The sequence below is a fragment of the Oncorhynchus masou genome, chromosome 6, assembly GCF_036934945.1.
Source record: "Oncorhynchus masou masou isolate Uvic2021 chromosome 6, UVic_Omas_1.1, whole genome shotgun sequence".
NCBI classification, from domain to species: Eukaryota; Metazoa; Chordata; class Actinopteri; order Salmoniformes; family Salmonidae; genus Oncorhynchus; species Oncorhynchus masou.
In genome coordinates this window covers 53,371,786-53,385,912 of record NC_088217.1, presented here as the reverse complement: position 1 = coordinate 53,385,912, position 14,127 = coordinate 53,371,786, and the positions used below count along the sequence as shown (strand labels likewise).

At 42.7% G+C, this 14,127-nt stretch overlaps 1 protein-coding gene across 6 annotated transcripts in view; it reads left to right on the top strand.

Annotated features, from left to right (window-relative positions):
* Positions 1-8,097: 8,097 nt before the first annotated feature.
* LOC135542277 (adenosine receptor A1) overlaps positions 8,098-14,127 on the top strand; it is a 48,795-nt gene continuing 42,765 nt past the window's right edge. Inside the window, exons 1-2 of one of the 6 annotated variants that reach the window (XM_064969117.1) lie at positions 8,098-9,217; positions 9,571-9,823. In XM_064969117.1, coding sequence (XP_064825189.1) covers positions 9,756-9,823 — 68 coding nt within the window. In that variant the 5' untranslated portion in view covers positions 8,098-9,217; positions 9,571-9,755. The other 5 variants (XR_010456041.1, XR_010456042.1, XR_010456044.1 and 2 more) reach the window with 5 other exon arrangements.

The window sequence follows — 14,127 nt, the reverse complement described above, 5'->3', positions numbered from 1 at the left end:
ACATTTTAAAGGTTGTGCAAACACTGAGCCGGGGGTGGGGGGGATTATGTTAAGTTCCACTGTGGTGTCAGACGAAGGCCCTACAAATTGTCAAAGACTCCAGCCACCCAAGTCATAGAATGTCATAGACTCTGCTACCGCACGGCAAGTGGTACCTTTGCACCAAGTCTGGAACCAAGAGGACCACAAACAGTGGTACCCCACTTTGGTACCCCAAAGCCATAACACTGCTAAATAATTAGTTAAATAGTCTGGGTAGCTATTTGGTTAACGTTCTTCATTTACCCTTTTTGCACAAACATTTTTGACTCATCACACACACTTCTGCTACTGTTTTATTATCTATCACTTTATTCCTAGTTATATGTACATATCTACCCTCCATTACCTCATACCCCTGCACATTGACTCGGTACTGGTACCCCGTGTATATAGCCAAGATACCGTTACTCATTGTGTATTTATTATTACGGGTTTTACTTTTCTATTATTTCTGTATTTTCTTTCTCCTCTGCGTTGTTGGGAATGTCCGTTGAGTAAGCGTTTCACTGTTAATCTACACCTGTTGTTTACGAAGCATGTGACAAATAACATTTGATTTGGGTTGAAGCCAGCTAGTGGTAATACACCCACTCCAGAGGTGGCGGCAGTGACCTAGAGCTCAAGTTCCAGGTCTGAAGTGTCAAAATATTTCAGTTTGCCACTTTACTGCTGACCCAGCAGGCAGCGTAGTTGAGGACACTGAACCCGGTGCACTGTAAAGCCTGTTAAATGGTACACAGAGAGAGAAATGCCGTAGCTCAGGAAGGGCAAACAATGAAGACGAAACAGGAAAATGTGGGCTAAATTAACCAGGCCCCGAGGGAACTGCTGCTTCGAAAAGGGTTAAAGACAGGGACAATGGCAGGAGGTCTCTTTAGGGTTCACTATAAACAACATGACGTTCTACAACCATAAGAACCAGGCTCTCAGGGCACTATAATAGAATAATGATACACAACAAGACTCTCTGATCTACGATCGTTGTGCTTGGAGCATTTCTCATACACTAGGTTCCAATTCAACCACGAGACCTCCCTACCCCTCTATAGCCACTCCTGTAGCTCTGAAACGATTGGATGGGTGTAAGCTGTTTGGAAATCAGCAGTAGTGTATAATTTCGGAGCAAACTGCCACATCAGTGGAGAATATATGCCAGCCATGGTTGGCGGTACAGCTAGTATATTTACTAGCATAAAACATAGTATGTACTCAGCCAGTTGGGGTCTTGGCTGTGTGAGTCCATTAGAGGAAGAAAGATCCATGCCAACATAAGTCTGTTCATGAGGAGAGGTGTGGCCGTTATGACCCGAGATGCACTTCTCCTCTCTGCACTCTGTTTACAGACAGTGCGCCGCAAAGCACAGCCAATGAGAGGGAAGTAAACGTACACATTCTTGATTGTTGAGTGAACGATCCGGGTAGGGGTGCAAGGCCCCACCCCACACACACACACACTTTTTCGATGTTCAATCAGATAAGCGGAATATTTTTGTATTTGTTTGGAATAAACTACGGCATCTTTTTCAGCCGAGACATCTAGTAATTATATTAACAAAGGGTTAAACTCAACTCCAGGAAGTCACATTTTCCTGCGAGTCACATTTCCATAGTTCTCAGTAACAACGGCCTCGCGCCTCTCCGTTGGACCTCCCTCAGGCGCTATCATGTGATACTCCACACAGCAAACAGACAACAGACAAATGGGGAAATGAGGAAAAGGTTAGTAGAGCAGGCCGATCCAGTGCTGTGTCAAATCTAATAAAGAACTAATCAAGAGCCTTCTCTTCGGCCTCTAGTGTTTCCAATGCACACAGGAAAACTATTGCCTTAAACAGCTAAAACCTTGCCTGAAAAATACTTTGTCAAAGTAAAAAGAGAAGAGAGAGGAAAGCCAGGATTCCTCGAAGAGGGAGGGCACACTTAAGTATGTGCTCAGCCAGAGGATGATTTCATCACCAGTGGCCAGGGGTGTGTGTGTGTGTGTGTGTGTGTGTGTGTGTGTGTGTGTGTGTGTGTGTGTGCGCCCTGCAGCCTGCAGCTAATAGAGGGTCCCAGTGGAGAGTGTGAGTCTTGGCGCCACAGAGACCATTAAGTTCATGGTCAACTACACACACACACACACACAGGCAATCATGCATGCGCACACACACACATAGACACAGCACTGCACTGTATATTCACATACAGTACAGTCGTTAAGTATCACAGTCATAAAGCATAGACATCACCTACTACCTGGAAATAGTGTGGTTTGCAAGGGATTATCAGATAATCAGGACTAATTTGCAATGTACAAAGTATGCAATTTAAACACTTTTTTGACAGTCAGATATGATTGAGGTAAAGTCACATTACTTGAGCTTGGATTGGACTCCACACACAAAGATGTGTACAAAGCTATCCCTAGCCCTCCATTCGGCAAATATAACCAGAACTCTATCCTCCTGATTCTTGCTTACAAGCAAAAACTCAAACAGGAAGTACCAGTGAGGCGCTCAATACAGAAGTGGTCTGATGAAGCTGATGCTAAGCTACAGGATTGTTTCACTAGCACAGAATGGAATATGTTCCGGGATTCATCCGATGGCATTGAGGAGTTTACCACATCAGTCACCGACTTCATTAATAAGTGCATTGACGACATCGTCCCCACAGTGACTGTAGGTACACATCCCAACCAGAAGCCATGGATTACAAGCAACATCCGCTCTGAGCTAAAAGTCAGAGATGCCGCTTTCAAGGATTGGAAAACTAATCCAGACGCTTATACGAAATCCCGCTATGCCCTTCGACAAACCATCAAACAGGCAAAGGGTCAATACAGGACTAATATCAAATCCTACTACACCAGCTCTGAATCTCGTCGGAAGTGGCAGGGTTTGCAAACTATCACGGACTACAAAGATAAACCTGCCGCGAGCTGCCCAGTGACGCGAGCCTGCCAGATGAGCGAAATGCCTTTTTATGCTCGCTTCGAGGCAAGCAATAGCTTGTCTGGACTGCTGTGTGATCACGCTCTCCGTAGCCGATGTGAGTATGACCATTAACCAGGTTAACAGACAGATTACCAAGACATGTACTCAGAACATGCCCTAACCACCTGGAAAGTGTCTTCACTGACATTTTCAACCTCTCCATGACCCAATCTGTCATATCTACATGTTTCAAGCAGACCACCATAGTCCCTGTGCCCAAGAACGCCAAGGTAACCTATCTAAATTATTATCGCCCTGTAGCACTCACATCTGTAGCCAATAAATGCTTTGAAAGGCTGGTCATGACTCACATCAACACTGTCATCCCAGACATTCTGGACCCACTCCAATTTGCATACCGCCCCAACAGATCCAACAGATCCACACTGCCCTTTCCCATCTGTACAAAAGGAAAACCTACATGAAAATGCTGTTCATTGACTACAGCTCAGCGTTCAACACCATAGTGCCCTAAAAGCTCATCATTAAGATAAAGACCCTGCGATTAAGCACCTCCCTCTGCAACTGGATCCTGGACTTCTTGACAGACTGCCCACAGGTGGTGACAGTAGGTAACAACACATCCGCCACACTGACCCTCAACACAGGGGCGCTTCAGGGGTGTGTGCTTAGTCCCCTCCTGTACTCACTGTTCACCCACGACTGTGTTAATGCGCACAACTCCAATACTCATTAAGTTTGCCAACGACACGATGGTGGTAGGCCTGTTTACCGACGACAATGAGACAGCCTACAAGGAGGAGGTCAGAAACCTGGCCGTGTGGTGCCAGTACAAAAACCTCTCGCTCAACGTCAGCAAAGGACAAAGATCATGGACTAAAGAAAATAGAGGGCCGAGCACGCCTCCCTTCATATCAATGGGGCAGTAGTGGAGCGTGTCGAGAGCTTCAAGTTCCTCAGTGTCCATATCACAAAGGACCTATAAAAGGACCTATAATGGTCCAAACACACCAACACCAACGTAAAGAGACCGAAAAGATTTGTCATGGGCCCTCAGTTCCTCAAAAGGTTCTACAGCAGCACCATATGGCAACTGCTTGGTGCTACAGAGGGTAGTGCGTATGGCCCAGTACATCACTGAGGCCAAGCTTCCTGCCATCCAGGATCTCTATACCAGGTGGTGTCAGAGGAAGGCCCTAAAACATTTCAAAGACTCCAGCCTCCCAAGTCATAGACTAGACTATTCTCACTGCTACCGAACAGCAAGCGATACCAGAGCGCCAAGTCTGTGACCAAAAGGCTCCTGAACAGCTTCTACCCCCAAAACCATAAGACTGTTGAACAGTTAATCAAATGGCTGTTTGCATTGACCCACTTCTTTTGTGTTGCACTGATTCTCTTGCACAGGCTCTATGCACACTCACTGGACTCTACCCACAAACTCACACACAGTACACTGACACTTCAACACACACATATACGCTCAGACACACAAAACGCACACATGCATATTGACGACACACACACACACACACACACACACACACACACACACACACACACACGCACACACGCACACACACACACACACACACACACACACACACACACACACACACACACACACACACTTTAACACTCTTTCACACTCTTCACACACGCTGCTGCTACTCTGTTTATTATCTGTCATGATTGTCTTGTGACTTTTACCCTACCTAATTGTACATATTACCTCAATCCTGTGCCCTACCTCGTACTCCTAGCACATTGTCTCGGTACCGGTACTCCTTCTATATAGCCTCGTTATTGTTACTATTTTGTTCTTTTTAATACATTTTTTGCTATGTTTCATAATTTTGAACTGGGAAAGGGCTCGTAAGATAATATTTCACGGGAGAGTCTACACTTTTTGTTTTCAAATAACATCACAATACATTTTAAAAGTTGCAATTCTGAATTGTTTCAGACTTACAAAGGTTTGTTCCGTGACAGATGAATAGAGGTGAATAGATCGTGTTTCTATTTATTGAATATACATATCCGGCACACTCTTACAAACTGTACACAAACAGCGTACAGTATGTAATTGGTGTCCCTTCCTTCCTCTTGCAACAACACTAGACTACATAGAGATTTGAAACGCATCTGACTTTCCATTGGCCAGATAACTAGCTGTGTGAAGGGTCAACGTGTTTCCTGATAACTGGGCGAGGGTTGAGGCTGTTTGCAGAACCTGCCAGGCTGGGTTTCTTTCCAAGATGTTCCCTGCCCTGTGTCCTCCTTCACTCCCTTTCGCGAATCTGAGACAACTGGGTAGGTGTAAGAAATAGCTCCACCACCTAGTTTCCGCCATGTTGCTTTAAGATATCCAGTCTGATCAGATATTTTAAGGGTAGTGAATAAGGGTAGAGTGGAGGAAACACCTTCCTGGAATGAAGAGTAGCCCGGAGCGAGCCAGGCAAAGACAAACAATGGGCGCCTTCCACATTGCAGCCAACTTTAAAGGCGAGTCGAGGCTGACTGATCTACAAATCATATTGCATCATACATACAGTGCCTCTTAAGTATAAGTAACCCCCTTGGATGTTATTGTGTTACAAAGTGTGATTAAAATGGATTTAATTGTCATTTTTGTCAATGATGTATACATAATAATCTGTAATGGCAAAGTGGAAGAAAAATGCTATATATTTAAAGATTTAAAGAAAAATAAAACACTATTTACCTTCATCAGATAAGTATTCAACCCCCTGAGTCAATATATGTTAGAAAGACCTTTGGCAGTGATTACAGCTGTGAGTCTTCTTGGGCAATTCTCTAAGAGCTCTGCACACCTTGATTGTTCAATATTTGCCTGTTATTCTTTTAATTCTTCAAGCTCTGTCAAGGTGCTGGTGATCATGATCATGATCAGCAAGTCTTGCCATATATTTTCAAGCTGATTTAAGTCAAAACTGTAACTCGGCACTCAGGAACATTAACTGTCTTCTTGGTGAGCAACTCCTATGTGGATTTGGCCTTGTGTTATAGGTTATTGTTCTGCTGAAAGGAGAATTCCTCTCACAGTGTCTGGTGTAAAGCAGACTGAAACAGGTTTTTCTTTATTATTTTGCCTGTGCTTAGCTCCATCCCGTTTCTTTTTATCCTGACAAACTCCCGTCTTTGCCGATGTCAAGCATACCCATACCATGATGCAGCCATCACAATGCTTGAAAATAAGGAGGCAGTTACTCAGTCATGTGTTGTGTTGGATTTGCCCCGAAGACACGACTTTGCATTTAGGCCAAAAAGTGTGTTGCTTTGCCGTGTTGTTTTGCAGTACTACTTTAGTGCCTTGTTGCTTGTTTTGGACTATTTTTACTCGGTATATTTTATTCTTCTTTTCACTCTGTTATTTGGGTCATTATTGTGGAGTCACTACAATGTTGTGGATCTGTCCTTCGTTTTCTCTCATCACAGCCATTGAACTCATGGTGACTTCCCTGAGCAGTTTCCTTCCTGTCCTGCAGCTCAGTTCAGAAGGATGACTATCTTTGATGTGTCTGGGTGGTTTAATACATCACCACAGCATAATTATTAACTTGATCATGCTTAAAAAGATACTCAATGTCTGATTTGTTATTGTTACCCATCTAACAATCACTGCCCTTCTTTGTGAGGCTTTCGAAAATCTCCCTGCTCTTTGAGTTGAATCTGTGCTTGAAATTCAATACTTGACTGAGGGACCTTAAATATGTTGTATGTATAGAGGACAGAAGGGGTAGGCATTCAAACATCTTTGTCAACCACTATTACCATGTACCATATGTCATTTGTTAAGCCTAATTTAGGCTTGCCTAAACGAAGGAAGTGAATACTTGTGCAACAACTATATTTTAGTTATTTAATTTGTATTAATAAGTAACATTTTCTTTTCGCTGACATTATAGAGTATTTTGCGTAGATCAATTACAAAAAGAATCACTGTTAAATCTATTTCAATCCCACTTTGTAACTCAACAAAATATGAAAACAATCCAAGGGAGGATAAATACTTACGATACCCACTCTAACTGCTACTACTATTAACTTGTATTATTTGTTGAGCGATTGGTCAAGTCACAATTTACCCACAATGCATCATGGTTTTGACGCTCTCGAACGTGGCCTTTCCTTGCAGGGGGGTGACATCTCGCCTGTCCTGGTCTGACGCTGACTGTGGGAGAGGAACAGTTGTGCAAACAGACTGTCATGATAGGGGTGTCACAGCACCTGAAGGCCTCGGTGTCACAGAAGCATTGTGTGGCGTAGGTTTGGGTGGTCGTTTGTACTCTTTTCTCAAGTTAACCATCAAGCTACATGACCCGTTTTACAACAATGACAGACTCTATATCGAATGGATATTTTTGTTCCACCTTTTAAGATCAATCACATTTAAAATAGTTGTAATGCATTTCTAAAAAGATTGGATTGAAAAATATAATCATATTTTTTGATTATTATATTAAAATCAGCAGAAATTTTATAACTCAAAACCTTTCACATGAAAGGAAGAAACTATTTTGGCAGGGGATCCTAGGCCTATCCCAGTCCAGAGTTAGTGCTATCAGTACTGTGCAGTAATTAGGGCAAAGCGTTCAGAACCTGTTATGACCTCTAGAGCAAACAGCCATGAACTTTGTGAGATCCTGCACTGTCTGCCTGCCCTGTCTGTTTTCCCTGTCTGCCTGCCTGCCTGCCTGCCTGCCTTGCTTGCCTGTCTGTCTGACACCCATCTGAAATGGAGGACAAGGGATCCAGGAAGTAGCACTGCATTAGAGAACAGACAGAATTTCCTCGTTCTCACTCTATCCTGGGCGTACATACCCAAATGAGAAAGCACAGCACAACACACAATCCTACTGTACAGAAACTGTTACTGTAGAGCATGTGATCGTGTGGTTCAGTCTTAGAAAGATTTTGATCCTCAAAACCAGAAAAAGGTGCCTGGTTACTGTGTACTGCCTAAGCTGGCACTGCCATGAGAGGGGTGCCTGGGAGTGGGCACTTCCCCCGAAGCTTTCCCCACATGAGGGCGGAGTGTGAGAGCGAGAGCAGAGAGAGCCAGCTTGTGCTGCCTTACAGAGACGTGTGTCCCCAGCACAGTGCTTTAGAAACAAGCAGCACTCTTTTGAACCGCTGCCAATGGAGGCTGGCCCAAGCTGTTGCAGCTGAAACTTTTACAAGCTCACTGCTCGGGAGCAGGAAGAGAGAGACACGGAGAAATATTTGTAAAGGGAATTTGCATGCGCAGCTCCTCTATTCTCCAGTTCTTGTCTGCGCTCGTTCCTGAAATATTGGCAAGCTTATTTCTTTGTTGATCATTGTTAGTGTTTATTAAAAGGGGAATTCATATAAGGAAACATAACTATTTTTTGGGAGGAGTGTGCATGAAGGTTGAAATGCAAGGTACATTTGAAGGACAGAAATAAATTAGAAAATAACAAAAGAATAGATGACGTCACAGAGAGAGCTGCCCGGGATTATGCCTGAGAAAAGATGATGATGACAGTTTTCGACTGCAGCACTTGTCTATGTGACATACGTGTCTATGTCTCTCTCTCTCTCTCTCTCTCTCTCTCTCTCTCTCTGGTGGACAGACGGAGGCGGAAGGGGTTGAAATACACTTTTTGGCACAGTGACTCTGGATTATTTTGGTGACTTTAACTTATTTTGGCACAGAGTCCTGCGGAACTCTGTCATTCGGGTTTATCTTACTACTACCGTCTGTTTCCAGAAGTTGACCCTTTCCTCACCCTCTGTTTTGCTTTTTCACAGCACAGCTTGTTGCTGGGGTATCATTCCTGCAAACCACATTTAACGTACACATACAGAAACGGCCATCTGTTACATTGACAAAAAATGACACTTTTTTTTTAACTCACAGGTTGTTTTCTTTCTTTTCTTTTCTTTCATCTTATTGCAACCGGGCAATTTTACCATCTTATCTGAAAGCGTGAAAGCGGTTCAAATCAAAACAAAAACACAGGCAGGTGCAGAACAGCTAAAGACGTCTGTAATGACTACTGAAAATGGGAACCGTGAGGCATGTACTACCTGGGACTGATGCCAACTGCTGACAAAAGGCTTCACTGCACGCTCTGAGAGAAGTCTTTAACTCGTTCTTTCTTCCCCCCCAAATGCATCAGAAATCTACGGGATTGAGTTGTTTTGATGTCATAAGTCTGGCAACACTTTTTGCCATAGGTACAACAACCGATGTAAGTATTTCATTCTGGTACCTCTCTCTGTGCTCGTGTGTTTTTCCCTGCTCTCTCTGCCTCAGTGTGTTACTGTGAGATTCATTTATGATGATAGACTGTCAGTCTCTGGGTTTAAGGGCCATGTGGGGTGTCTTTTGTTTTGTTGTTCCTTACAGCCATTCTTTTAGAGAGGATTTCAAAGTTTAAGATCTCAATTTCCGCTATGAAACTACTTGCGGTTCGAACCCAAAATAAGATTTTTCTTTTTCGAAAGTCATCTGTTCAAGCAGGCTGTTGTGACCTCATGCTTTCTCTCTCTCTCTCTCCTTCTTTCTTCCTCTCTTCCTCTCCCTGTTTCTGCCTCTTGGCAGCTGGGCCAAAGTGGGCAGGGAGAGAGGAGGGCACGGCCGAGACTGCTCTCAAGCCCCAGCCCTTGTTCGAGTGGGGTTGCTCGCCAGCACGCTGCTCAGCCTTTCCCTCATCTTGCAGACGAAAGAGAGGGACGTGGAAATGCGCTCTCCTCTCTTTTCCTCCCCGCCCTTTTTTCACCACCACCATGGCCTGTTCACTTCGGGTCATCTCTGCGGAGATCCCTGCTCTGTCCTTTACAAAATCTACTTCCAGGTATTTCCATTTTTGATACTGCTTCTATGCCAGGGCCCTGTAACTTTTCGTTTTTGATCTACCTCTCCTTTACTCATATCGTTTATATTTTATCCTTTGCACTTTTCCTATTTTTCACCATCATCTTCCTCCTGTACACGTGTCTGCCTCGCCCCCGCCGCAATGTCGAAATCCTCGCCATTACTGTATGGTAGAAATTATGCTGATTTTCGTATGTAGAAGTAGAGAGAATTAGTTCGACCATGAGCATATTGTGCATTTTGTAAACCCATTGAAGGTTGATATAGTGATAGCTATTCACTTCGGGGTACAATAGAGCATAAGACAGCGCCCAGGACAAGATGCGTTATTTTGGGCAGCGTTGTTTGTGTAGAAGGTTTTAAATACAACAGACACCAAAGAAAAATAAATAGGCCTCTTAGTGGTCTCGTGGTCTGGCCTTTGAAGTACCTTTTTGGTTATTTCCTTTTGTTGTGTGTGAACAATAACATTTAATGCATCGTTATAAGGCAAAGAGAGCCTAATCACACTACTATGCCATAAATCTTATCCCCAAATCCCTAAAAAGAAACAAAACGTCACCAGTACTACCTCTCGAAGGTTTAAAAGGGAAATATTTCAAGACAAAATGTCTTCTGCAATATTTACACTGCGTTTTATCTTTCGAGCAGGATTCAATTCCATAAGGTTTTTAAACATAGTGAACAATCCACATCCAGTCTCCTACATTGTCCATAGTGGAGGAAACACTGGCATATACAATAGGTATGACCAAAAGATGAGGACTCCCAGGAAAAAAAAGAGCAGCTCGAGTCAACATAATGAAGTCAAGAAGTTTTCCCATTTTTAAAATCCTCTGACTCTAGTATTAGCAGCCACAATATGAATATAACAAAATTTTGTTCTTTTGATTATATACCAGCATTCAAAGTCTCTTACTGCAAATATGTTACGGACACATTGTATCTCCGCACACAAAACACTTACATGCTGATGTTTTGGGTGATTTGATTTCTTTTCAACGTGGAGACCCTGATCTCGCCTCAGAGGTTTTTGCGTGAATTATTATGACAGTTCAAGTCATAATACAGTCACATAATCTAAAAAGGTACCCAGTTAGAAGGCCCCGGAGGCTTTGTTTCACAATGCGACGAATGTGTTAAAAGGTGAAACAGAGATGTCAAACTAAATGACAACGTTAATTGAGCTAAAAAAAAAAGAACTGTTGGAACAATTGCTATCTACTAATTTGGTTGCTAAACAGTCAAGTTACTGCTGTTTCCTCTAGACCTGTGCAGAAACCAGTATGAACCAGATCATTCTGATGCAAGCATTGTTCTATACGTGAAGGAGCTTGTATTGTCGGCTCTCAATTTCGGATGGAGCACGTTTGAATGCTTTTTCAGCCTTTCTGCACTAACAGTTGAGGTTTAAGTTGTTATTGTTGGCATGTCGTTTTTGTTAGATCCTGCAGAATTATCACATTAATGGGGACAACTTTAAAATAAAAAGTATGGATTTATGTTGAAGTGGCTTGTATTTATTTATAGTAGATCTACTTTCAGTAAAGGAGCGTCAAAACTCTTGACATTTTGTCAGTACATGTAGGTCTACTACAATGCACAGCATTCAATTGCTCAAGTAGCCAAGTTCTACTGTACCTACAAAATGTTTCTCTAGTTTTTGTATGTTACCTACAGTCTATCTGCTTAGTCTGCGAGTGCGTTTGTGTATGTGTGCGTGTGAAAGAGAGCATGGCGTACAGAAAGTCAAAGCTACAGTAATAGAGGAAAATAGAAAATGGGTGGGGGTGGGGGGCAGGGAAGGCGGGGAGACAGAAAGAGAGACAGAAAATGAGCTGATTTCCCTCCTCCCCCATCCGTTCTGTTTTCCTCAGATGAACTTGTCATGTTACTTGATGATATGTTTTTTTGGAAGCCAGGCCATTCATATCCCCTGCTATTTGTGTGTCTCACCCCCCCCCCCCCCCCCGGTTACACGGACGTGTCGGTTACCAGGAACAAAGTCTGTTTGCCTTTATCAGGAACTATAAGCATACTCAAACACTCCAATTTGATAACACTTGAAGGCCACTGAGAAGGAAAAAAAGTAACAATATTGAATGTTTCGTTTTAACTCTTTGACGTATGCAACTTCTACAAAATAGAGGGAACAGTTTTAGATTTAGGTGAACATATTTTATTGTTTTTTTGAAATAGTAGATAATGTAACATGATTCTGAAAAAATAAAATAATTGGTGTTGTACTAACAAGCTTGGTAACTTGAATTCAGAAGAAGACCTCAATTGTCACATTTGATATCAATATGCATAAGTGATATGGGCCTGTATAAAATACAATTATTTCTGTTCTTTGTAACTATGGGGATGAGTATTGAACAAAGTGAAACATGCTGCTATTAAATATTAAAGGCCTGTCTCGTGGTTGAGTGCAGTTAGGTGCTGCATGTTATCACAAACAGAGGGATGGCTATGCTACGCTGAGGCCTCCAGAGACCACATGATGGAGTCAAACAAGGTCAACGCCAGACTTACTTCCTGTTTGGGGCCCGCTATTTTTGCAACCAGGGCGTTCTCCCCCGGTCGAGCCGATTTGACATTATGAATCGTTTCTCTCTCAGTCAATATAGGGAACAGAAGTAGGCTACTGTAATACAGAAAAGTTGACTTGCTTTAGCCCATGTGTTAAACATATAGTATGCTTCTATCTATAGTGGAGGACTTTACAACTCTCCTACAGTAGGCTCAATAGGAAATTGAACGTTGAGGGGGGGAAAAAAACCGTGTGGAGCCTGATTCTGGTGTTAGCAGAAAAGGTAGTCTGGAGGGTTGGGTCATGAACACGAGGAAGACGGTGAACTTGGACTACTTGGCGAGGTGAAGAAGGATCCCACCTGGTCCAGCGTAGAGTACAGAACACTATGGTAATCCTTTTTCGTTGTACATACATAGTTAATGGCATATATGTTATATTGTTTATATATTATAGTTAAGACTGGAAGACGAATGCTGATTGACTCCCAACAGTACATTAACTTAACAATGCGGACTGATTTTTATTGAAAGCGTGTTTGACAGATCAACTTTGGGATCAACTCTTTGTCTACTGGGGATTTGATCAACTGATCAGTTGCTAAATCTATTTTGAATATGTGAAAAGCAAGTTTTATCACCAGTGATTTCTGGCTTGAAAGCATTGTTCATAATTGATTGGATATGTGTTGACACAGATACTAAATAGCGTATTGTTCTTAATAAAATTAAATATTAAAATGGTCAGTTGCTTGCAAATGGGCGAGCTCAACTTGATAATAGCCACTTCCTTTTCAATAATTACCATACTGAAGTGGCAGGCGATCAAAAACGTTTCTAATTGTGAACGGGGCAAAAAAGAAAATCAGAAGATCAATGTAAATTCCTGGCAAACGCAGAGAGAGGAAAAATATACAGGACATGTCACTTTAAAAAAACAAACACGTTTTTTAACTAGGCAAAATAAGAACAAATTCTTATTTTCAATGACAGCCTAGGAACGGTGGGTTAACTGCCTGTTCAGGGGCAGAACGACAGATTTGTACCTTGTCAGCTCAGGGATTTGAACTTGCAACCTTTCGGTTACTAGTCCAACACTCTAACCACTAGGCTACCCTGCCACCCCAAACCTAGTGAGATGGTCATCTTCATTAGATGGAGCAGCACACAAACACTCTAGTTATTTTACTGCATTGGCATTAGACCTGTATCTGGACATTTCTCAGAATTGAAAACTTGAGTTCTGTATCTAGCTGTTGTTGCGATGGTGTAAGTCTGGTCCAATTGTAAGCAATGCCATAGTAGCTACTGTATTGTCAAATACAGACTCCCACAAACTCCCATGGCAGACTCCCATTGCTTCGGTGCCAATATTCCCCTCCCCCCTCAGTGGCGAGCATTGCCATGCTCCCTCCACTACATCACCCGCTTTTTGGTTCATTGAGATTCAGCTTGGCACACAGACAATGCCCATTTCATGGCACCCGGATATTGAAGAGAGGAGCATGCAAGATTCTTCCCCAGTCTCTACCCTCTCGGTCGTGCCCAGTGTTTCGCCATGGACCACCACTCATGATAGATTTTTTTCGTATTGCGCCCGGGGCAAAATATTAATTGCGAGCAATTTGTTATCCAACAAATTACACAGTATGGAACATGCTAACCAACTTAGTTTTTGTTTTGTGACGGCTGTTTTACTAGTCCTCACAAAGATGAGAAGAGCGACTTTCTATAAGGCGACGCACAGACAGA